The 24630-nt window shown below is 49.8% G+C and overlaps 3 protein-coding genes across 3 annotated transcripts in view; all 3 read right to left on the bottom strand.

Moving 5' to 3' along the window:
* Positions 1 to 790: 790 nt before the first annotated feature.
* Positions 791 to 14968, bottom strand: nsmfa (NMDA receptor synaptonuclear signaling and neuronal migration factor a). The gene is made up of 14 exons (XM_076029152.1): positions 8935 to 14968; positions 6838 to 6899; positions 5855 to 6550; positions 5541 to 5607; positions 5398 to 5403; positions 4966 to 5018; positions 4397 to 4524; positions 4097 to 4180; positions 3950 to 3983; positions 3720 to 3790; positions 3554 to 3633; positions 3374 to 3476; positions 3221 to 3296; positions 791 to 1953 (listed from the first exon to the last, which is right to left on the bottom strand). Exons 1-14 carry the CDS (start codon positions 9042 to 9044, stop codon positions 1856 to 1858), a joined length of 1668 nt encoding a protein of 555 aa, XP_075885267.1. The 5' UTR covers positions 9045 to 14968; the 3' UTR covers positions 791 to 1855.
* Positions 14969 to 15100: 132 nt separating this feature from the next.
* Positions 15101 to 21111, bottom strand: crkl (v-crk avian sarcoma virus CT10 oncogene homolog-like). The gene is made up of 3 exons (XM_076029151.1): positions 20005 to 21111; positions 18428 to 18926; positions 15101 to 16299 (listed from the first exon to the last, which is right to left on the bottom strand). The coding sequence occupies exons 1-3, from the start codon at positions 20313 to 20315 to the stop codon at positions 16165 to 16167; spliced, it is 945 nt and encodes a 314-aa protein (XP_075885266.1). The 5' UTR covers positions 20316 to 21111; the 3' UTR covers positions 15101 to 16164.
* Positions 21112 to 23303: 2192 nt separating this feature from the next.
* LOC142890247 (coiled-coil domain-containing protein 74A-like) overlaps positions 23304 to 24630 on the bottom strand; it is a 3950-nt gene continuing 2623 nt past the window's right edge. The window contains exons 3-7 of the mRNA XM_076029150.1: positions 24610 to 24630; positions 24312 to 24504; positions 24161 to 24240; positions 23898 to 23960; positions 23304 to 23818 (exon numbers count right to left, since the gene is read on the bottom strand). The exon at positions 24610 to 24630 is cut by the window's right edge and continues 94 nt beyond it. Coding sequence (XP_075885265.1) covers positions 23704 to 23818; positions 23898 to 23960; positions 24161 to 24240; positions 24312 to 24504; positions 24610 to 24630 — 472 coding nt within the window. The 3' untranslated portion in view covers positions 23304 to 23703. The remainder of the gene's footprint in view (positions 23819 to 23897; positions 23961 to 24160; positions 24241 to 24311; positions 24505 to 24609) is intronic.

Genomic DNA, 24630 nt, shown 5'->3' with positions numbered 1-24630 from the left:
CCAACGCACAGTTTCCAGTGTATAAGCGAGCGCACGAAAAAAAAACCTCCGCCAATCGGTAAGGAGACTGGGTTTGATTGGCACCGAGACTGACCAATGGTGGACCGGAAACGCGGGGCACCGACTCTTCAAAATTTTGCTCACAGAGCAAAATTGTTTTTGTTCACAGATATGACGTTGTTTATTTCACATTTTAAAAAAAAACAAAAAAACGTATATATAAAAATCGTCGACACATCACGACAACGTCAACATAGAGCTCCATCATATCTTTGTCTGGAGGGAGAAATTCTCAGTCAGTCACTCCGAAAATCAGCCCAAAACTCAAAACCCTTTGACCTGCGTTATCGGGTTAGCTTGCTACTTACATCATTGTTCTGCACGTCTTTTATTTTTATATTTCATTTTAATGACACCATTATTTAGACTTTGATCATGACGGAATTCCACACTAATTTCCCTTATATGACAACAAATTGATGAAAAAAAATCAAACAAAAACATAATTTCCAATTTTAGAGAAAATAGGAAAACCTTTAAGGCTGTAAAGAAGCAGCACGGAAACCTGGAGGAATTGTGGGTAACAGAAAGGAGGTTTTCGTAACAGGAAGAGCCGGGACACCTGGACGTCTCCCCACCTGAAGGTCACCTAAAGGTCAGATGACATCATGTCAACCGCTATTGTGTCTTTTTTCTCACCTGGGAGCAGCAGGTGGCGCTGTCTTCATAGCTACTAGTTCCTTGAGACTGATGTCTGGTTGGTGGAGATGAAAAACTCAGGGAGTCAAACTGGATGAAATAATAACATCGGATCTTTTAATATTAGTTCAGACGCAGAAATGAAACACATGAAACATTTACAGAGGAATAAAAATCAAAAAGAAAAAACCCTCCAAACACAAAGTTTCTCACTGTGAGCCACAGTCCAGTGGGCGAGCGAGCAGCGCTTTAGACAGGAGAGAGAGGGTGGTTGGGAAACACTGATCCATAGTGGTCGCTGTGCAACACTGCAGCGTCACTGACCAGAAGGTGAAAAGACGACGCGAGGAAACAAGCAGCTGCATTTCAACCTTTAATTGAGATCTTTTTGCAGAAAACAATCTGAGCTGAAGTTCCTGAAGCAGGCAGAGGAAGAGGAAGATGAGAGGAAGAGGGAGGAGCTTCACTTCAGACAGGATGTGATGTCAATGCTAACGGCGGCTTGAATGACACTTTGTCCTTCCTGATGCTTCCTCCTCCGACTCCTCTTTGATGACCTTTGAGCTCTCGGAATATAGACACGCCCACAGTGCAGGTGGCCACACCCTCCTGACACCATGTGACATCATTGGTCATGTGACGCGACAAGAGAAACAAGAATGAAACGTGGTCGACGTTCTGATGGCGTGAGACTGAAGACACTGTTGTTGTTGTTGTTGTTGTTGTTGTTGTTGTTGTTGTTGTTCATTCATTCCAGCAATGACGACTAGAACAGACTCGTCACTTCATGGCTAAAACCTGAGATATTGATGGAAGATTAACTGCATGGTGAGATCTATGCTACTCTAGATCTATGCTACTCTAGATCTATGATATATTTCTACACACTGACATTTGATGGTCCAACACACAACCAGACTACATGACGACACCATGTTCTTTTCTACATGTCGGGGAGGCCGGGGGAGGGGCTGGGGATGTTGTGTGGGCGTGGCCCTGCGGTCTTTGTCCACTTCCTTTCGCTACTTCCTGTCCAGCATTGCCCCTGCTCCTCGGAGCAGAGGCATGGCTCCTTCTGCTGGACGGAAGCAGGTAGGACAGTTTGAGTTCGGGCCTGGACGACTGGACGACGGTCATCTTCCTCACCAATTGTGCGTCACAAAAAATCCTCGTAGTCCACAAGTTTGGAGTGCTGGCGAGTCTTCCAGAGGCGGTAGAGGCGGAAGTCGAAGTAGAGCTCAATCATCTCTTTGCCTGGAGGGAGAAGCTCTCAGTCAGTCGCTTCCTCAGACAGAAAAACAGCCCAAAACACTCAAAACTCAAAACCCTTTGACCTCCATTCACTCTGTTTCTTTGGCTGCATTTCCATTACCCTAGAATTGCGCAAAACCTAAATATCGCAATATAAAACTTGTAATGGTAAACACTTTAACTTGGAAAAACCTCTCAAATATCGCTAAAGTGTTTTGACGCTCTCATGAAGTGGTTACTCAGACGGATCAATATAGAGGTATATGGCAAAAGTGTCATGGAAACACTTTTCTCGCATTTTCACGTCACCCTACGTGACTATGGGGTCGCGTGACCAGTTCACTTCAAGTGAAAATGGTGTGTTAGGTTTGGATGGAGGAGGAGATGGAATATTTTTTTTTATAAGTAATCAAAGAGAAAAATATAACAAGCATTCTTCACAGTAAACAACATCGCAATGCAGATTTATCCAAGAAATTTTGTACCTTCATCCTCCTCAAAGTGGGGTCTCGCAGGACGAGATTTCATGAGAATTACAGCTTATGCGCTTCACACTATTCAATGGAAACGCCTGCAAATCGCAATTGTACTTTGTCGAAATTTTAAAATTTTGCTTTTATTTTGCGAAAAACTGTAAGGAAAAAGCAGCTTCTGTTAACGACATTGGACGATGATAATGTGGAAGTGAGACATTGCCCCCTAGTGGCCACCACAACGACGATGGTTTTATCTCGACCAGCGGACTTTGCAAACTTAGCGAACTTAGTTTGTAAGAGAAGTCCATCGAGATAAGAGAAAGAAAAACCCCAGAGCAACAATAACGTCACACAAAGCAGTGTCGTGTTGGTCTGCTCCTCTTACTGGATCTTCGGGGAAAAAATCTTCTCACACTTAGAGAAGCTGGTTTGCAAACTGAACAACTGAAGCCAAAGACTTGTTCAGATTATTGGCAGAATTCCTCTTTACACAAACAAAAAAACAACATATTTTGTATTTCACCCCAACCTAAAGGTCAAAGCAGAAGAGCAGACGAGGACCTACGGAGTCTGGATCTGTTTCAGGTTTCTTCCTAAAGGGAAGTTTTTCCTGACCACTGTCGCCACCTGCTGCTCTGGAGGAATAGTTGGTTTTTCCTCTGATTGTGCAAAATAACTTGGAGACGCCTTTGGATGTGATTTAGTGCTGCACAAATTTGACTTGATTGATTGATTGATTGATTGATTGATTGATTGATTGATTGATTGACTGCAGGAGCTGCTGGACGACCCACCCTGAGCTGAGAGCTCCAGCGGCGACTCAAACTCCACAGAAAAAGGCCTCATCAGGTTTTTGAGCTTCTGGAAGAGCTGTTGGAGGAGAGCAGAGATGAAGCTGAAGCTGAGCCTGGAGGTCTGGAGGTCTGGGCAAAAGTGCAGCGTCTCACCTTCTCCCCGTTGGGGTTCCCCTGGACGTAACATCCCATAATGTGGATCAGGTTGGGCTCGGGGTTGATTTTGCTCATGAAGCGGCTGAGTCTCCTCCAGAACCTGCAGCAGGACACAAGTTCTCAGTTTCCCCATTCATCACCAGCGGGAGGATCTTCTGCTGGACCTGATCTGCTCACTGGCTCATGTCTTCCTCCTTCTCCACCTTGGCAAATGTTGCCACCTTGTTCTTGAGGAGATAAAGGTGGCCCGGTCCTCCCTGACACACACACACACATACAAAAACACATACGCTGTCACAACCCTCCACCTTCCACGGTGGACGTCAGCACCTGGACAACCTACCTGGCAGAAGATCAACATCCTCCAAAACTTGCTCCCTTTTCTGTAGGCCGCCAGTTTTTTCTCAATTTCCTCTGAGATGAAAAAAAGGGAGAGGAAGTGAGGAGTGTGAGTGACATATTAAAATTTATATTTTGAATATAACATTTGAAATATATTAAATATACATATAAAAATATGTCACATCAAAGTTTTCTGTCATCACCAGCGGCACCTAACTTTCATTCACTCACCCAAAATGTCATCAAAGGTGGCATGTTCATGGTCCTGTGGGAGAAGAAGAAGCAGCTGTGAGCTTCAGTCAGTCAGTCTGTCTGTCTGTCTGTCTGTCTGTGTGCCTGTCTGTCTGTCTGTCTGTCTGTCTGCCTGCCTCCACTCACGTAGAGGATGGGGATGATGGACGGGTCGTCCCTCCGGATGATGGTGGGAACGTACTCCGCCTTGGGAACCTTGGAGGAGATCAGCTGGGGAGGGTCAAAGGTCAAAGGGGTCAAAAGTTTGTATTCACAAGGCTTAAGTCCACAAGTTCCCCATGTGACATGTGACCTGTGGGTGGCGCTAGCTTGTCAATCAATGGACGGTCAAAGTGGTGGCGCTATACCTCAGCCAGCCACCAGGGGTCGGTCACCTGTGGATCACGCCACTGCTGCAGGGCATCATGGGAATCAAATGTTGCTCACCATGATCTTGGGAGGAACAAAGTCGTCGCCTTCGCACGCCAACCGCTCCAGCTCCTTCTCCTCCTCCCAGCCCAGATCTTCTGCACCTCCTTCTTCAGCGGGAGCAGAGGAGGCCTGCAGGTCTCCACCTTCAGACCAGGTCAGGAAGAGACGACCAGGGGGAGGAGAGAGGAAGTGGGAGGAGACATTGGGGGGGAGGAGACAGGAAGTGATGGTGGACGAGGAGCAGAAAGGAAGCAAAGAAAACATTCAAAGAGTGAAGATGGAGGTGGAGAACACACACACACACACACACACACACACACACACACACAATAATGTTGTTTATTTTTATAGGATAGTTGTGAACTTTATGTTTATATTTAATCTGTGTGGTTTTATGTTTGTTTGATACAAGATATTTCCACAATTCAATATTGCCCTTGCGAGTCAGAGTAGTTTTGTATTAAGACATCGAAACCGTAGCGTCACTGCAGCCCAGAAACCGTGATGCATCCTGAAAAAAACTGGACTGTTGCATTCCTAACACTAACACTCACACTCCCACTCTCACACACAGTCAGACTCACTCTGCGCTTTCATCCGTCGGCTGCCAACCATCCGGAGATGCTTCCGGAAGTTTCTGGTTGGTGGAGAGAGGGAGAGAGAGAGAGAGAGAGAGATCTGAGCTGTTGCCATGGAGATACAGTTAGGATGTAAACACACGTCCAAACATCCACTAAACACAAGCGACAAAATGACGACCTGTCAGCGGTTCAAAACAACAACAACAACAACAACAACAACAACAACAACAACAAAAACAACTCTCTTCAAGTCATTCAGTCGTTGTGTGTTTGAATTCTGGACTTGTTGACCTTATGTAAATGTCACCTCCATGTGACAGAATGACTTCCAACACTCACACTCACACTCACAGGCGCACACAGACACACACACACAGAGACACACACACACACACACACACACAAACACACCAGCAGCAGGTTGGAGATACTCACGAGATCCTGTTGAAGTTGGTTGGCAGCACGAGGGAATGGAAAGAGTGAAAACCAGTGAAGAGACTCACATGAAACTCATCGACATCATCATCATCACCACCATCATCCTGCGTGTGTGTGTGTGTGTGTGTGTGTGTACTCACGCCTGCATAGTCGTTGTGGCTGTTTGAAAGCTGAACATATTTTCTTTGGGGAACCAGTTTGTTTCATCTGCAGGAAAGATTCAAGGATCAAACGCCAACAAAACTGCTACTGGTATTAATAGTACTGGTATTACTAGTATTGTATTGGCATTACTGGTATTGGTTTCACTAGGGGTGTGGCTTCTCTCCTGGTTCTCTAGTGTTGCTAACATTATCTTAGGGAGGCGAGCTAGCTTCACCAACTCTAGGTCTATCCCCACCCACTGTAGGTCCAGCCCCACCCTCTTTAGGTCTAGCCCCACCCCCAGACTCACCTGCCTCCCTGCTGGTGCTCTCCAGGTCCAGGGATCCTTGGCTCCTGGAGGGGGCGCCGCCGCCACTGCTGTCGGCCTCGCCCCTCCCCCCGCCCTCGGCCCCCCAGCTGCGGATGTTGTGGGCGCTGACCGAGGCCTGCAGCGGAGGGGCCTGGGGGGGCAGGTGGTGGTGGTGGTGGTGGTTGCCGTGGTGGTGGCTGGAGGAGGCGCGGCCGCCACCCTGGTGGTGACCCGCGGTAGTGGCGGTGTGGGGGGAGGACGAGGAGGGGGAGGAGGGAGAGGAGGGGGAGGGGCTGAGGCCGCCCCTGGCTCCACCTGCCCGCCCTCCACCTCCGCATGACCTCTCCTTCAGCACGTCCAGCTCCACGCTCTCCCTGCTGCCTCGGCCGCTCATCAGCTCCCCCTGCTGGCCGGTGATGGTGTAGACACGGGCGGGCAGCAGGGGGCGCGGCGCCCGCTGCCTCTGCTGCTCTTCCTCTGCCGAGAAGCTGCGCTCTAGCGACAGCTGCGGCGGCGCTCGGCTGCTGATGGGAAGGGGCGGGGCCTCGGTACGCTTCACAACGGCGGGCGGCGGCGGGAGGGCGGAGCTCTGCTGCTGCTGCTGCTGCTGCACCTGATGCTGCTGCAGGTGGTTGTTGTTGTTGTTGTGCGGCGACTCCAAGTCCGGACCAACAAGTGACTCACACAGCAGGTGAGCTGGGACGACAACAGAACAACACAACTTCAGCTCTGTGTGTGTGTGAGTGTGTGTCAGTAGCTGCGCTTCCATGACAGTTTTTCGCAAAATAAAGCGAAATTTCTGAAATTTGCGATTTGCAGGTATTTCCACTGAATCGTGTGAAGCGCATAAGCAAGTAAGTAGCAGTGAGCAGTAATGGAAACGCAGCTAGTGAGTGTTTGTGTTTGGGGGGCTGCTATGGCTCAATATTTGACCAATAGAAACCTATACCTAACCTGTGTGGTGGGTGGGCGTGGCCACTGACCTGATCCCTTCCTGCTCTCGAGGTGCGTTTGGGACAGAAGCTCTCCGAAGGCTCGCGCTGCTCTGCGGGACGCAGACAGGAAGTAGCCGTCAGATTGTGGGAGTGGTCAGAGCACAGCCAGCACAGCCAGCTGATTGGCTCCTCATGGGCAGAAATCACTCAATTTTCATTGTAGAGTGAAATTAATTTCAGAATAATTTCATTCGTAACAAACAAGAAGAAAGTAAGAATTCAGCTTCATCCTTCTGCCCGCGCCTCAGCTTCACCACAAACCTTGATTTGTGTGAGGTTCCTCTTTATACGTTTCCTTGTAATGCACATACAGCATATACGTGTATATATACACACATACATACATACAGTATATATAATTGATCCAAGTCTCATTGTTAAATTCTGTCCATAAACAAAAGCACAGAAACTGTTTTGCTAAGAACCCAATGATGACGCCACTAAACAACCTTCAGAACATCAAAGCTGGCTGCACCTGTCTCCACACACACACACACACACACACACACACACAGAATGCTTCATTTGCATCATCTGTAAATTAGAACCCTTTCATCTTTCAATCCCCCATCGACATGAACTATGTGTGTGTGTGTGTATGTGTGTGTGTGTGGTCCATGCACATTCATGAGTCACACACTCCGGCTGCACTTGCACTTTGAGAACACAGTGAAAGTGCCTCTTCCAGATTGTAAGAAGGAAAGCCTCTGTGTGTTGGAATGACGCTGCAAGGCATGATGGGATTTGTTGTTTGCATTGTTTTAACCCCAGCTGGAGAAACTCTGACATGACTCAGCAAAAAGAGCTGGGGACGGCTTCACTTCCATCACAAAGTGGCTACAATCCGGCCGAGAGTTTAATCATCTGGTGGAGAATCTCAACATAGGCAGCGCCTGACACAGAGCCGCCACTAGGGGGCAAGGTTCCGTTACAATCGTCTCAGTGTAGCTCCCAAAATCACACTCATAAAACATTAAGTCAAAGCTCCATAAAGTGAAGAGGGTCAACAGCTGTGGGCCCCGTCTAATCACTGCGACCCAGGTGAACCGGGTCAGCTGACTGATGAGATAGCACGATTAGTTAGCGTGACTAATTAGCATGACACACACGCATACACTATTGTAGGTTCGACCCAATTAATCATGTTGGGTTTTGTTTTTTTTGACCAAGTGTGAGACATTACTGCGTTAACATATTTACAACCACCCCTGGTGGTCATTAGAGGAACAGCAGGTGGCAAATTCAAGTATGTACAGGTATGTATGGGTATAAACAGTATGAACGGTGTATAGACAGACCAGATATGAACAAACTAGACATCTCAACATGAGCCACACAGAGCCACCATTAGGGGGCGACAGTCTGGCGATGGTCTATCACAATGGTCTCAGCGTAGTTTACGAAACAAAGAGTGCTGCCACATCAGTCACACTCATGAAACATGAAGTCAAAGCTGCGTAAAGTGAGGAGGGTCAACAGCTGTGGGCCCCGTCTAATTACTGGGACATGACTAGTTAGTGGCGTGTGTGTGTGTGTGCGTGTGTGTGTGTGTCTGTGTATGTGTGTGTGTTGCTGATGACGCCTCTCTCACACATCCAGACCATCAACATGCAGCAGCAGCAGCTCACCCACATGTAGAGCGCCACCTGCTGCAATAGTCGGGTTAAAAAAAACACAAAAAAACTGCAACCTGTCAATCAAAGCTCGAGCCTCCAAAAGGCCCCGGAAGAGGAGGTTGGGGGGGGAACCACGGGGCAGTGACGTCACAGCCCGAGTGTGAAGGTCATTCATTGACTGTAGTCTCAGGTGCGACGCCTGCACGTGCGCACGTGCGCGATTAAAAAAAAAAAGCATTGGGCACGGACGAGCACGCGCGTGCACGGAATCGAGGGGGTGACGCGAGCCCGAGTTCGTCGCCGCTGCGGCGCGCGTGCGTGCGTGCGCCCGTGCGTGCGTTCGTCCCGCAGCCTCCGCATGACTTTGGTTACACAATCTGCTTTTGTGTGTTTCCTCGCGCAAAGTGGTCGCGCGCGGCCACGTCGAACTCACGAGCTAGTCGGACGCGCGCGTCTGGGGGTTGCTCACCTGACTTTGGCCGCCACGGAGGAGATGGAGGAGGAGACGGAGGAGGAGGAGCTGGAGGAGGAGATGGCATCGCTCCTCAGGCTCCTCCGTCTGGACGCGGCGGTTCCCATGCTGACATGCAGGGGGCGCCAGCAGCGGCGGGGCGGCTCATCCCAGCGGCCGGGACGAACCGGGATCCGAATTTCGAAAGACGAACCAGCTCACAGAACCGGATCACAGAGAGGACGGACAGGCGCACCGAACGAACGCACCTCCGTCCTTCAGAGGGAGGAGGGAGGGAGCGCTGCTTCTGCCAGCTCCGGTCGGACCGCTCGTCGGTTGGTGGGGGGCGGAGCTTAGCGGCATCACCGCTGACGTCATCGACGTCGTCTCGACGCACCGAGCGGCTTCTGAGTTCACATCATCTCCGCCAAGTCCTCCATCACTACAGTCTCTTTCTCACTCCCTCTCTCCCTCTTTTCTCCCTCTCTCTCTCTCTCTCTCACTTTCTCTCTCTCTCTCTCTCTCTCTCTCTCTCTGTCTCTCTCTCACTTTCTCTCTCTCTCTCTCTCTCTCTCTCTCTGTCACACACACACACACACACAAACTGTTGTAGGTCGACCCAATTAATCATGTTTGGGTTGTTTTTTTGGTTTTTTTAAACCAAGTGCGGGACATTACCTCGTTCATCACATGTTTACAACCGCCCCCTGCTGGTCATCAGAGGAAGAGCAAGTGAGGCTCCATTCAGGAAACCCGCTCACCTTCACTTCCTCTACAGAAAGTTAAAAAAATAAATAAATAAATAAAAATCTCCCAGAAACGACCCCCTCCAAAAGAAAAGGGCTCACCTGCTTCCATTCAGCCGACAAACGGGCCAATCAGCTGCGTCGACTCCACCGCCCAGGTCCCTCCAATTGGCAGGAGTCGATGTCAGCACTGTCCCAATACTAATGAACATCTGTTAACTCACACTGCGCAGACGGATTGATGAGCAGTCAATCATAGAGCACGCACACACACATGTACACACACACACCAGGTAACGACCATTAGCCTTGAAACATCAAGCAGATCAATCCCACGCAGACACTTTAATCTGCACCACGCCCTTGGGCTTTATGTCTTTTAGTATGTGCTTACACACACACACACACACACACACACACACACACACACACACACACACACACACACACACACACACACACTCTGGGGGACAGCGGGAATGGGAATCAATAAATAAGGCTGTGCTGTGCTGTGCTGGTGTCACACTGGAGGCCATTAAACAGTAAATAATAGCAGCTGCTGCAGGAGGACTGGAGGACGGAGGTGTGGACCGACTGTAGATGAGCCCAGCAGGAACGGCAGTGACCTAGCGCCGTGCTCGCCGTCCTAGCAGCGCTAGCAGTAGGAAGCACACAGGAAGGATCAGTGCGAATTCACAAACGCACTTATTGGAGAGTGAGCCGCTGATGGACGTGATCAATCCTACAGTCTCTGCCACTCCCTCTGCTGGCTGCAGAGTGAATCACCGCTCAACTACAGCCTGTCTGGGAAGCTCGCAGAGACTGAGAGTGACTCTGTGTTTCCTCTGCTGCTGCCATGACCTAAACTTTTGCCATTTCACAGATTGTTTCCTGAAGGTTGAGTTCTTGGAGGAAGACCCTCACCATCACCATCGTGTTCTTCAGCATCACGATGATAATGATCATCATCACCATCTTCGTCATCATCAGCCTCACCATCACTATCCTCATGTTCTTCAGCATCATAATGATCATTATCATGATGATCATCACCATCTCCATCACTGTCATCATCATCATCATCGTCATCGTCATCATAGGCATGTTTATGTTCCATCGCGTGCTTTCGCACTACGGCAATCCATGTTGCGATCAGTCAGTGTTGATCAGCGATCGGAGCATCGATCAGTTTGATCTTTCTGACTTTGAGAGGATAAATAAAAGTGGTCAGTCGAGGAGGAATGAAGCAGGAAGCTGCAAACTAAGCTTCACCTTCTGAATGTTAATGTGACAACGACCTTCACACACAGCGTGTGTGTGTGTGTGTGGTGGGGCCAGTCTTCCCCGATAAATGTTACCCGGTGCATCATTTCTCCACAGGGTGGCTGAACACAACGTCTCATGTCTGTCCGTCCTGTGCAAGTGACGAGTCATTATATCCCCCTACTGGTGGGAGGCGGTAGCGGCTAATTGTCATTCAGTCCTGGTAGCGGGAACGCCCCTCTTGCCCCCATTGTTCTCTGTCCTCAGTTGTGATGTATTGACCTGAAGAGCAAATGGGGCACTGATCACATGGCCACCGTCTCCACTATGGTGGGGTGGGGGTGGGGGATTTGTGGGAGATGAAGGAGTGGGCAGGTGGAGCTGCCACCAGCAAGACCACCACAAGCAGCAGCAGCAGCAGCTGTGGACAAACATCAGGCTCAGCTTCTTTTAGCTCACTGGTCCCAGTTTTCACCAGCAGAACCCACTGAGCATCAGCTCCATTGCTGCGTGTGTGTGTGTGTGTGTGTGTGTGTGGACGGTCTAATCTTCACCTTCCTTCACCTTGCCGCCGCTGCAGCTCCCCTCCCCCAACCAAGCCAGAAGAGTATTGTGGGAGCGGACCAGCAGTCAGACTGGGGCTATCGTTTCACCAGCGGATGAGTCACTAGCGACGGCGAGCGGGTCGAACGCGGTGGAGGTCGAACACACTGACGACGAGAAACATTGTTTCTCCGTCTGGGAATGTCGAGCATCTTCAAGGAGGTGAATTAATGTCCATGATGTCACATTTTGGCAGCTGGACTACAGGAACCAAACAGCCGTTTAATGCTGGCAAAGTCGTTAACGTCGTCCTTGAACGCAGTGTTGAGAGCCAGCGCCCCCTGGCGGTGGAGGAGCAGTACTGCAGCAGAGCGTGGCATCAAATATCCGCTGAGGAGTACAACATGCAGCACTCATAGTATATATGTATACATAGAGTGGCGGGCCGTGCATTCCACACCTAGGCCATCAGCGACGTCATATTTACTACTACTAAACAATACTTAGCGCACCCTGAATTCATACACCTCAAATGACTCTCAATGTGACACTAGCTGCGTTTCCAGCAGCCCTAGAATAGCGCAAAACCTAAATATCGCAATTAAAAAACGGTAATGGAAACACCTGAACTTTGAAAAACCTCTCAAACATCGCGAAAAAGTATCGATATGGCGGTTTATCGCAAAAATGTCACGGAAACACTTTTTTCGCATTCACGCGTCACTGTCCAAACTTCTCTGATAAACTGCACATTGTCACTGATTCGTATGAGAGACCAACGAGGAACCTGCAGTGTCGACTCTGCTGGCCTGAGGCAGATTTCATGGACCCTGACAACACAGGCTAGCTGACATATGATTGGATAAAAACTCTACCGTAATATACGACAATGGAAGCGACCAAGCGAAGGTTATATGATGTGAAATGAACAGACTGGAAATTTCCTTGCGTGTGTGTGTGTGAGAGAGGCATACGTGCCCTCTGTGACATCACAGATGGCAGGTTCTAAACACACTGCTGAGAGACTCTCCGTTAGCACCGCCCACACAGTCACATCAGTCTCGTCATGTGTAACACACACACACACACACACACGCGTGTGCAAGCACCGTATCACAGCTGCAACATCAGCGGAGTTCCTGCTGCCACCTGCAGAGTCGAGATAAACAAGAAGTGAGGGAGGAGGAAGCACAGCACGCTGCCACCCGGTGGTGCAGACAGGGAGCAGCAGATAAAACTGGAGGAGCGAGTAAGGGGCTCGATTGAACTTCCTGCTTTCTGCTGCTCAACTCAACTTGAACACACACACACACACACACACACACACACACACACACACACACACACACACACACACACACACACACACACACACACACAACCTGGCTGTGTCGCTTCATTCTGACTGTCTGGACCAATGAGCAGCGAGGTCATGTATCCAGTTGGTGATGCTGCTGAGCAGACAGCAGTCAGCCAATCCCGGTGATGTCATTTTTTATTGTTATTGTTATTATTATTACCAGTAGAAGAAGTAGTCATAATCATATCATCATATATTATTTTATATTAATATTTTTATTTTATTTTATATATTAATTGATTTATATTTTAAAACCTTCCAAGTGCTGGTTTGTCAGTTTTCAGGTTCCTCACATGAATGAGGAAAGTGAATTCTGCCCTCTACTGGTGGCTCAATGGAACTTTCAGAACAGAGAGGCACTATTATTTGTACGACAAGAGCGCCGTCTGCTGGTTGAGGTTGCACACGGTAAACATATATACCCACCTCAAATCTGTACGCTGCACTGCCGTGGTCAGTAGGTAGGAGGTGCTGCAGGGAGCTCCACTGCCACATGTGGTTTAATTTATTCATCACGCCCGCTTTTCTTTTCGTCTCCTCGTGTCACGTGTCGCCGGTGAAGGCAGAGTTTTTGCGATGTTCTCTGATCCTCCTTACTCACGTTCTTCCCAGGTATTGGACAGCATTGGTGTCACTCGCCCTATTTTGGGGGTATACATATAATATATACATGCACATAGAATAGAAAATATTGTAATGAGTGCGGTCTTGAATTGAACGTGCACTCCTCTTTTTGGTATGTGTATTTACAGTGCATCTTTTAATCTTGAAGGGGGAAGTCAAGGAGAGTCTCCCAGGCGTTCTCCGATCCTCCAGTCGCCCCCTGCTGGACAGAATAAATGTCACTTAACTGTGAATTACGCGATAAAACAGGACATTGTGAGTTGACCGGCGGAAATACTCTTTCCATGTTACATTGCCGCACGCCGCTAACCAGCCGAGCACTCTGCAGTGCGGCGTGATCAGACACAGAGAGCAGCAGAAGATCACAGGACGGAGGGGCTGCAGCCACAAAGCTCCCGCAGCAGCAGCGGCAGCTGGAGGTCGAAGGAGCCTGAGCAGCGTGACCATGTCTGGCCTGAGTTCGGCCAACAAGATTCTACATCTCGTCCATGGAGCCCCACAGGAGCTGGCCTGAAGACAGGGGGCGCTAGGCTACATTAGAATTAGAGTTGCCTGTAGTTTTTTTTAAACCACCGGTATTTATCCCACATTGGGGGAAATTTACATAATTTCTGCAACATGTAGATGTGCAATAGAGAATAAAAATTATATGAATTAAAAAGAGAAATAACTTAAATTAAATGAACTATTTATAAAGTAAGAAAGACAGGAAAAATCAACTATTCACATCTATATGGAATAGATGAAGCAGTTCTAAAGCAGCAGCACATCTTTTTCTGATTGGAGAGGACAACTTGAGGTGACCATGACATCACATGACCTTCAGTGCCCAAAAGTTTTAGCATTCTGCCTTTTATTGACGCCTGACAGTGGAATCAAGTTTGTCATTCTCTGTGTGTTAGGAGGCCCCCTAGTGGCGTCTCAGTGTCACTGCAGGATAATATAATGACGGCAGTGCGTCGACTTCACCGCTGGAGGGCGTCATTCTGTTTCAGCAGCTTTGTGATGAGTTACAGCTTCCGCTGCTGCTCACACGTCCTGTGTGGCACAGCTCGGCCAGCAGGGGGCAGCATCCTTACTGTGCCCGTGTGTGTAAAGTAGGACAGGCTGTGAGGGGCCTTGAGGGAAGAAACGTCTCGAACTTCCTGCTCCAGGTCTTCTGCTGGGGGGCGTGGCCTAACTTGGGAGAGGCGTCAGTGCCCTTTGTGACATCACAGAGGGCTGGTTGTTTCGGTGGTGGTCACTGGTGGAGGGGGAGGGTGGTCAGAAGGGACCTGTGGATTGATTCGGGTTCCATCGGCACACACACACACACACACACACACACACACACACACACACACACACACACACACACACACACACACACACACACACACACACACACACACACACACACACACACACAGGTGGGTCCTTGCAGAAGTTTGTGTGTCTCCTGGTTGAGCCCAGTTCTGATCCAACCAGGTCAGCTGACTGTCTTATATTAGCGCCTCATTAAAATGCATTAATTGCTTCGCCCCCTGGAGGCTTCTGACGGGGAACTGAAAGTGGAACTGCTATTTTAAAAAAAAATGAAAACCCACAAAGAAGTGGAGCAAAGCCTCCCCACCCAAGTGGTCACCATGACGACAACAGCACAGGCCTCTTAAAGAAGTAGACGTTAATTTTTATTTACTTGTTCTGTACATAAAGGGTCAATACCAGCACAGGTGTTAACCAGGGGGGATATTAACACATGTCGATGGCATAAGAAAAAAAAAATAAAAAGGCACAATTTTTTTGTCGACGACGTGAGTGAGTGAGTAACAGACGGGCGTTTCCTACCGCGGGAGCAGACGGACGACTGGCACGTATTGCTTCATTAGTAGGTCTGGTTTGAACCATCTGACCAGGAAGGGAAACCAGGAGAGAGGGAGAGAGAGAGAGAGAGCGCAGCATGTGACCCGGGTCCAAGCGTCTCCCGGAACAGGAAGTCATGCACGGAGGGCAAACCAGCAGGCGTTTGTTTCCCTTTTCAACTCGTCACCACACACAGCTTCCGGTGGGGGAGGGGGTCCAGTCAAACAGCTCCAGGTGAGAATAACCCCACCCACCCAGCCCCAGAACAGTTCTGCCTGAGCGGCCAATAAAAAAAAAAAAAGAACTCCGCAGTGAGTCTCTGACGGTCCACAACGTTTGAGCACATGGCACGACTGGTAGTCAAATAAAGTGGGGAGAAAATAAAGACACAAAGAAGCCGAGTCCTGCAAGACAACCTGGGGCTTACACAGGAGAGAGAGAGAGAGAGAGAGAGAGAGAGAGAGGGAGAGAGAGAGAGGGAGACAGGAAGGGGGACATGTGGGAGAGAAAGAAAGAGAGAAAGGAGGGAGGGAGAGAGAGGTCAGCTGATCCGACTGAAACAAAGGGAACCTTCGCCGTCGTCGCTCAGGAACAGGAAGTCCTTCACCGCCGCAGGTCTGCTGGAGCTTCCGAGCTTCCAAGCAGAACCGGGTCCAAACACTCGCGCACACACACGCACTGAAATGAGGAGGACGCTGCAGAGAGGGCGGGAACAGGAAGTAGGAAGTATGGGGCGGGGCTGCTGTCCAGAGTTGTAAACAGAAAGCTTGGCGACGATAAGGGGCGCTGCGAGGGGGCGGGGGTGTTAGCGGCTACGTCGCCAACGCTCAGCAGCCAGCCGAGCGGCGGCGTGCTGCGTTCAGGGGCAGCTCAGTCACTCTCGTCCGGGTTCAGGGGGTCGATGATCTTGACGTGCGTGAAGGGGAAGAGGCCCCGCCTCCCATTCACCTCACCCTCCCATTGGCCGCTGATGTTCATCCGGGTCACCTTGACGATGTCGCCCACCTGCCAGGACACACAGACAGGTGGGTCACCAAACAGGAGGACACTGACACTGAGACACTGACAGAGAGCTCAAGTCAGTCGGTGTGAATTTCACACACGCGGAAATTCATGTGACAGGAAGTCAGTTTGTCTGCTGGACAGACAAGAACATTCTGGACCTTCATCATCCAGTTGCACACACACACACACACACACACACACACACACACACACACACACACACACACACACACACACACACACACACACACACACACACACACACACGGGATTAGGAGGACGAAGCTGACGTGTCAGTGCCAGATGTTCTCTAGAGGGATTAGCCACGCCTCAAGTGCGGGTTAACCAAGCCCCCAGGTCGCATTGTTGTGCGTTAGAATTCCAACTCGAGAAGCTTCACAATCACTCCGCAGACACGTGATCAGGTGTCTCCACCAGGCCTGCTGTGATGTCATCACCCAGAGGACTTCCTGTCCCGGAGGCGAGCGGATGACGAGTCACAGCAGGTGTCACTTCCACACAGCAGCAACACTCGCTGCTGCTGCTGCTGCTGCTTCTATTTTTATCCCAGCGGCAGGCCAGCTTCCTGCTCGCTGCTGATGCACTGCCGTTGAGAATGGTGTGCTGCCTTTGTGTTGAAAAAATACATTTTGACCCAGAAAAAAAAGTTGCTATCCTATAATTTCTGACTGTTGCTGCTGTTGTTGTTTCTTCTCTGCAGTGAATGTTGTTGTGTTGCTGTTTGCACTGTGTCTCATTTCATCGTCGGCTGCCATTTCACCGCACGTCCTGCACAGGAATGTGACCAATAAAGTTCTTTCATCTGAAAAATCTTCAATCTCACTGGAAGCAGCAGAACAAGACCAGTTGACCCTTGTGCAGGACAGCAGGAAGGACAGAGTGACCGAGTGGCATCCAGAGTCTGGAGAGCATCACCACAGACCTCAACCTCAGCCATCAGCAGCTCAATAGCTCCATGTAAGAGCAGCAGCAGCAGCAGAGACCTGGCTGGGTTTGTACTGGTGCTGCTGGTGAGCTACAGACGGAGCTGGATTTCAACCGCCAACCCTTGAGCAACGGGACGAGCCTCCAGCAGCAGAGCAGCTGCCAGAGGAGCAGCAGGCTGCAGGCTGCAGGCTGAGACACGTCTGCAGCTACTGGAGCTGCTGCTGCTCGACTGCAAGCCTTCCAGCCCACAACCACATTCAGCACTGAGGTCAGTGTCGCCCAACACCCCCACCACACCTCACTCAGCACGGCGTCAGAGCCAATCACAGGCCAGGACACCAGAACCAAACAGGAAGTGAGCCTTTGAGTGACACATCAGCTGCACCCAAGACAACCGCTGCACGACGCAGGGGGTCGTCCTGCACTCGCTCGCTCTCTCTCTCTCACTCACACTTAACTGCATTTAAATGAATTTTCAGATCATAATTGTTATGCACCAATTTCAAAATACCGACCCTAGCCTGAAGACACAATTTTAGAAACCCACACGCACGCACACATTGTTGAAACGCCGCAAGAGAAAAGTTGCTTTCACTTGTGTGTAATAATAATGATCCTATTAATTCTCAGTCAAAAGCATTTCTGGTCGGTAGCTTCATGCTAGACAGCCCTGCTGATTTGGAGACGCTCTTGTGTTCCTGCTTCTCTTTGCTCTCTCATCTCCCCTGAGGATCAATAATAATAAGAGGAAGTGTTCTGGTTCTGAAAGTGGGGCTGACATTTGGAAAATACGACAAGGTTTCACACAAAATTGTAACGGGACCCTGTTACTGTTAAAGTCGTGGTGTCATTCCACCCCGGCACAACTGTTTAGTGTGGGTGTTACCAGTCTATCTAACGATCTGTCTGTATTCTTCTTGTTATTACTGTACAGCTTAATTTATGTATTGTTTTGTTTTTAGTGCTGCGGCAGTTTACTTCTCCAATGTGGGATCAATCAATAAATCAATCCATCTTCTGTCTGTCTTTTTTTCTGTTTTCTATCTATCCATCCATCTATCTTCTTCCAGTTACTGTTTATTTTTTTGTATTGTTTTTAGTGTTTCAACTGTGTTTTTTTTCCAATTTGGGGTTAACAAAGTCCATCCATCCATCCATCCATCCCATTCAAGCCTCTCACCTCCAGGGCCAGGGCCGTCTTGTCGTAGGCACAGGGCACTCTCTTCTGGATGGCCTTGGCCATGACGGGGCCGTTCTGCACGGAGGGCAGCGGGCTGATGACGGCGCCGGGCGTCCCGAGCGGCAGCGGCGAGGGCGTCTGCGGCTGGGCGTAGGCGTGCACCAGGGCGTGCGAGGGCTCCGGGATCCCGTAGCTGTTGGAGTTGCGCGAGCCCTGCAGCAGCGGTGGCGGCTGGCCGGCGCCGGCGCCGTGCATCGGCGGCGGCGAGGGTCGCAGCAGCTTCTCCACGTAGGGCACGGGGATCATGCCCACGCGGCCCTCCTTGCTCTTGGCGCTCCACCACTGCTCCTCAGTCTTCTCCAGGATCACCAGGATCTCGCCCTTCTTGAACGGAAGGTCCTCTTCGTCGTTGCCCATGAAGTCGTACAGCGTGCGCACGTACTCCAGATTCTCCTCGGGGCCTCCCATTGGCTGGACGGGGCAGCTGACTGGGGGGAACCTTGGGGGTGGGGCACAGTGAGATGAATGAGGAGAAGCCTGCTTGGTCACCACCACCACACTGATTGCATTTCCATTAAAGTTTTTCACAAAATAAAAGTGATATTTCTAAAACATTTCCACAAAGTACAATTGCGATTTGCAGGTATTTCCATTGAATGATGTGAAGTGCAAGAGCCGTAAAAATCTCTTCTTGTGAGACTGGTCATGTGACCCTGTCACGCTCCAGCTGACGAGTAAGTTTCCATGACACTTTTGCGATACAGTTCTATATGGATCCGTCTGAAATAAAAATTGATGAGAGCATCAAAACCTTTTAGCCATATTTGAAGGGTTTTTCCAAGCTCAGATGTTTCCATCGTCAGGTTTTTTTAATGAGACATTTAAGTTATGCGCAATTCTAGGAGTCATGGAAACGCAGCTACCAACTCAGGGTGATGTGCACTGTCTCCTCATAAGATGTATACCATTTCTTAAGCTTTTTATATTTTTTTTTTTACACCAGACACCAGACTGTTCCAAGTTGTTAATTTCACACCTTGATGTGTTTGGGCGGTAGCTTCTGTCCTCCTCAGAAGGTGATACCAGCTGATGTAGCGGACCTTCTGAAGAGGCGAAGAGCTCCCGTCCAAACACGTCAAGGTATGAAAAAAAAACACGTCAAGATAAGTCTTGTGTCTGTTCTAAAAGAAAAATGCAAATAGTCCATATTGCATTTTTTGTTGTTGTCATGAGTGGTTCATTTGCTGCTCATAATAAATGGTGCAAATCTGAGTGTATAAGAGATCTACCTCACTCTTTCTCAATCACACACTAGTGCGACTGGATGATGTTCTGGAAGCAGAAGACCTGACCTGCACAGTCTGGCACCGAGACCCGGCGGCCGACCCAGATTCACACTCATCTTACTCTTCGCACTTCGCGCGCGCGCACACACACAACGCTAAATCACATCCAAAGACGTCTGAAAGCGCTTTGCACAATCAGAACGAAACCAACTGAACTCTTATCGACACATCAACCCGGAAAATTGCCTTTTTCCATGCTGCAATAACGGCATTAGAAGCAGCAGTCGGTACCTGGGCGCCGGTTCTATCAGCGTGGTGGTGTCCAGGTAGTGGATCTTGTAGAACTCCAGCAGGGCGGGCAGGTGCTCGAACTCCTGGTCGCCGATCTTGAACCTCTTGCTCGGCAGCGAGTTGATGATATAGTGGGACACCTTGGAGTTCTCCGACACGGACAGCACGTAGTCCCCGGGGCAGGTGGACGAGTCCCGCACCAGGAACGTGCCGTGCCTCTGGCCCTGGAGCCGGTTCTGAGCCTCCTGCCGCGGCACCGGTCCAAAGTACCAGGCGGAGCGGTCGGCCGAGTCGAAGCGGGCGGTAGACATCTCTCTTGCCTCAGATGAAGTTACTCAGACGGGTCCACAGATCCACACAGCAGACTTGGGGGGCAAGGGCTCGGCGGTGCAGGTCCCCGTGCACGACGACGACGACGGGCGGGTCGGGGCAGGCCGCGGCTAGCTGCATCCAGCTACAGCATGTCTCCGGCGGCGGCAGGGATTCGAGCAGGCGGAGGGGGGAAAAAAAAAAAAATCAAAAAGTAACGACAAATCAAAGGAGGCCGGAGGCAACGAGTGACGAGCGGAGCTTCCCCTTTTTCTGTCTCTCTCGTTGCGCCTTCCGAGAAGCTGCTGCTCTTCTAGAAACTCATCTCCTCCGCTCGGTGTCAGCGAAGCACAGCGGAAGAAGGAGGCCTCGGCTTCCGCCTCCCTCAAGCCCTCATGTTCGGCCGGACAGCAGCAAGGAGGGAGGGGGTGGGAGAGGCCCGCAGCGGCTGCCCGGTTGCGTCCGGGAGGGTGACCGGGAGGCACACGACACGGTGACGGGGCGCCGCAGGCCGAAGTCGTATCCCCGGGACTGGCGGCACACTGTGGAGTCGGCGCGGCGGAAAAATGGCGGCCCGCAAACTCGTCTACTTCGCACACGGCGGACTAGTTTCAATGCGGCGGCCCGTGCTGGCGTTGCGTTCTGGAACCCCTGACGTGGGTTCGGGTTACCGGGGTTCGGCCGTTGTGCGGTTCGAGCTCGTCCGTCCGTCCGTCGTCGCCCCCTCCTCCTCGCCGGGGCCGCCAGAAGTGCGAGAGCGGAAAAATGGCGACGGGAGGGAGGGCAGGTCCCACTGTGTGGCCGCCCGGAGGCGGGAGCGAGCGAGCAGTGGGTGGGCGGGGCAGCTGTCAATCATGTATCCGGGATGCCGCGTCACGAAAAACCGGCGCCAGCAAGTCGTCACGTACAACCATCCCTTAAAATACAGAATTGTACCGTATTTGACGATGAAATGGGACGTCCCGTTTTGAATCGATACTGGGCCGGGGTTTGTCTTGAACGTAAACTACCAGTCAACAGTTTGGACACCATGGCATTATTTATTTATTTATTTATCTTTACAACTTTCTACACTTCAGATATTTATTGAAGACATGAAATATATGAGCAAGAGATATGTACCAGAGAAAAACATGTTCAAGATCTGTAAATATGCTTCTTTTTTTTTTATGAAAGGTGGTAATTTTGAGAATTTAAATACAAAACATGTACTGGCTGCGTAGGTTACGCAGAGTAGGCTATGAATCAGGATCACTCATTCTTTTCAGATATTTATTTAATTCTTTTGTAAAAGCCATCCATCCTGCACTTTATTGATGGTTGTGTAAAAATATGTGCAATTATAAGATTTCAATACAATTTGAACATTCATCTTATTTCAAATGTCTACTGGTAACAAAGCAGTTCAAACTATGTGAACCATATACTTTATTGAAACCCTATTTTAAGACATGATTTGTGACTACTGGCGTGCCACTGGCCTGTGATGGTCATGGCCCAGAGTACTGCAGGAGGCAACACAAGATTCACCAACCAAGTTGTCATGTTTTTTATGTTTTGTTTCGTGTTGGATTTATGGTTATTTTCTCCCACTGAAGCTCGTCTCTGCTTTCAGGTTGAGGAAACTATTTTAAGCTCGTCCAGTGAAGCGATGCACAGAGGAACTAGACCAGGCATGGGCAAACTATGGCCTGGGGGCCATATGTGGCCCGTTAGGCTTTTTAATCCAGCCCGCTGAACTTGAAATTATATTGATAGTAAGTAAATCATAAAATAGTTGTATTTCATCCATTTTTTCAGTGTTTTCAATAAAGAGCTAAATACCATGGGGCTTCAAAGACACTGATCTTGTTGTAACTTTATAAGAAAATTACTGTCTTTGCGAAAACGTGCGTTCATGTCGATTGGTTAATTTCCAATCGACATGAACGCACGTGTTTTCTACATATCCCATAATATGTGTTTTCCTCCTATGAGGTGGGTCACCAAAATACTCCATCCATCTGCTGCTGCTCCGGCTCCTCTGTCACATTCTAGAACCCATTGTGGCCCCAACAGTCAAAAAAGTTTGCACACTCTTTGGCTAGAAACCTCCTCCACTGACCTGCAGCCAAGCAGGTGTGTGTGTGTGTGTGTGTGTGTGTGTGTGTGTGTGTGTGTGTGTGTGTGTGTGTGAGAGAGAGAGAGACAGAGAGACAGAGAGAGAGATGTTTTGCGTCAGCAGCAGCTCATGATTTCTGCCGGTCAGTTGTGTCTGTCTGAGCTCCGCCAGTGAAGTTCTATGATTTGACACGTGTGCACGCACACACACACACACACACACACACACACACACACACACACACACACACACAAACATGCACTGCAGAGGTAGAACACAGCTTTGACATGACAAAGGATCTGATGTAGAGACACACAGCCCTAAAAAGCACTTAAAAAGCTTGGTGAAATGCTAACATTTCTAACTCTTACTAACGGCACAGATGGGGGGGAACCAAACCCTGAAAAATGATGTGTGTCTCTCTGTCCATTTCTTGTAATCCTCCCACTTCCTCGTGGTTGAGTTTCACCCTCAGAAGTGTGACATCGACACAGCGCCCAACACAAAACACCAGCGGAGGGGAGGTGGTGGCGTTGCATTCAAATGCAAGACACAAACAAGGGGGTCCGCAGCAAGAGAAACAAAAAGACACGGGCACACACACACTATGTTAAACAAAGAGTGAACTGGACTTGTGTGTGTGTGTGTGTGTTTGTGTGTGTGTGTGGGAGAAGAAGTGCTGTTGCAGGTGCTGCTGTGGAGGCTGCAGCTGCGCCTGCTGAATGTTAACAACACTGGAGGTGCAGCTGAGAGCCAAGACCCCAGTCGTAACATAGACACCGACCAGCACAGACAGACAGACAGACAGACAGACAGACAGACAGACAGACAGACAGACACACACACACACAAATTGGGGGACAGTCAATTCCGAATCAAACAGACAGCATTGTGAATTCTGCATTCTGATTGGCTTCTATATTTCCTTAAGTATTGTTACTAAAACAAAAATGTCTTTGCAGTCACACTGCCCCCTAGTGCAAAGGAGGTTATCTACAACTCACCACGCAAGCAAACTTTTCAAAGAGAGTAAAGTGTCGAAATAAACATGAAGATCGGCAGAGTTGCATAAAAAACACGAGACACACACCAGAGAAGTAATGTCAGCCAACACAAAGTTGTTGGGAAAATAGTTGTTGACCCTTTAACTCTGATCTGCTCGAACAGTTTGTTTCATGTGTGTGTGTGTGTGTCCCCGCTGCTATTGTTTTTCACAAATCAACCACAGGGATCTACTGCAGGTAGTCCCGTTGTTTAGACACCATGGCCCTGCGCCATCAAAGCAGGGCTCACTTGCAGCGCCCCCTGTGGACAGCACAGCTTCTCCTCTGCCTCTGGACCTCGGTGGAGCTGAGGGTCTGGCTGAGGGCCGGCAGGAACGGAGCCGGGCGGCCTGGTCCAGACCTGGAGGTGGACACAGCAGAAGGTCAGGAGGACTTGAGGAGTTGTGGGTGGGGGAGGAGTTGTTGACGGGTGAACTTACAATCTCTCTGAAAATGTTTTTTGAAGAACCTTCACTGGAGGCTTCCTGGTTCTGGACGGTTTGCTGCAAAGAACAGGAGGGGGAGGAGCAGTTAAAGATCCAGTGTGTAAAAAAAAATTCTGTTTTTTTTTGTATTGGTAAAAGCTTAACATACTGCCCATAACAGTGAGTGTCCTTCTTCAAAAAAATAAATAAATAAATAATAATAATAATAATGATAATAAAAATGAAAAAGGTGGACGTGTGATCCTCCTTCTCCTCACCAGGGGTCAGGATGGAGGTGGTGGTTCTGTGTCCTCCTGCTGAGCCTGGCGTCCCCCAGCAGCATCTTCACACGCACCATCTGCAGGACACCAGCAGGGTCAGAGTGCCCCCTGGTGGTGGTGGTTGGTGGTGGTGTTGTTCGGAACTCACTTCCTCCGACTGCAGACTGAGGGCGCTGTAGAGCCGCTCGATGATTACCTCGCACTCCTCCAGGGTGGGGGGGCGCGGTTGCTGGGAGGGGCTGCCGTGGACGCGGAGGGGCTTCAGCGAGGTGACCGGCGCCCTCTTCCGGCCGGCTTCTCGCTCCTCCTGCCAGGCACCTCCCGCCCTGAAGCTCCGCCCACTCACAGAGGAAAACAAAGCACGAGGGTGAGAATGTCCGGCGCCACCGCGACAGCAGAAACACTGACCGTTGGCTACAGAGATGTTTCCTGCCACTAGAGGTCACCTCTGTGCTGCCTCCTGCGAC

The sequence above is a fragment of the Nelusetta ayraudi genome, unplaced genomic scaffold (genome assembly GCF_046127955.1).
Source record: "Nelusetta ayraudi isolate G7.1 ecotype Tasmania unplaced genomic scaffold, CSIRO-AGI_Nayr_v1 ptg000026l, whole genome shotgun sequence".
In the NCBI taxonomy this organism is placed as follows: domain Eukaryota; kingdom Metazoa; phylum Chordata; class Actinopteri; order Tetraodontiformes; family Monacanthidae; genus Nelusetta; species Nelusetta ayraudi.
This window is presented reverse-complemented; position numbering and strand designations above follow the sequence as displayed.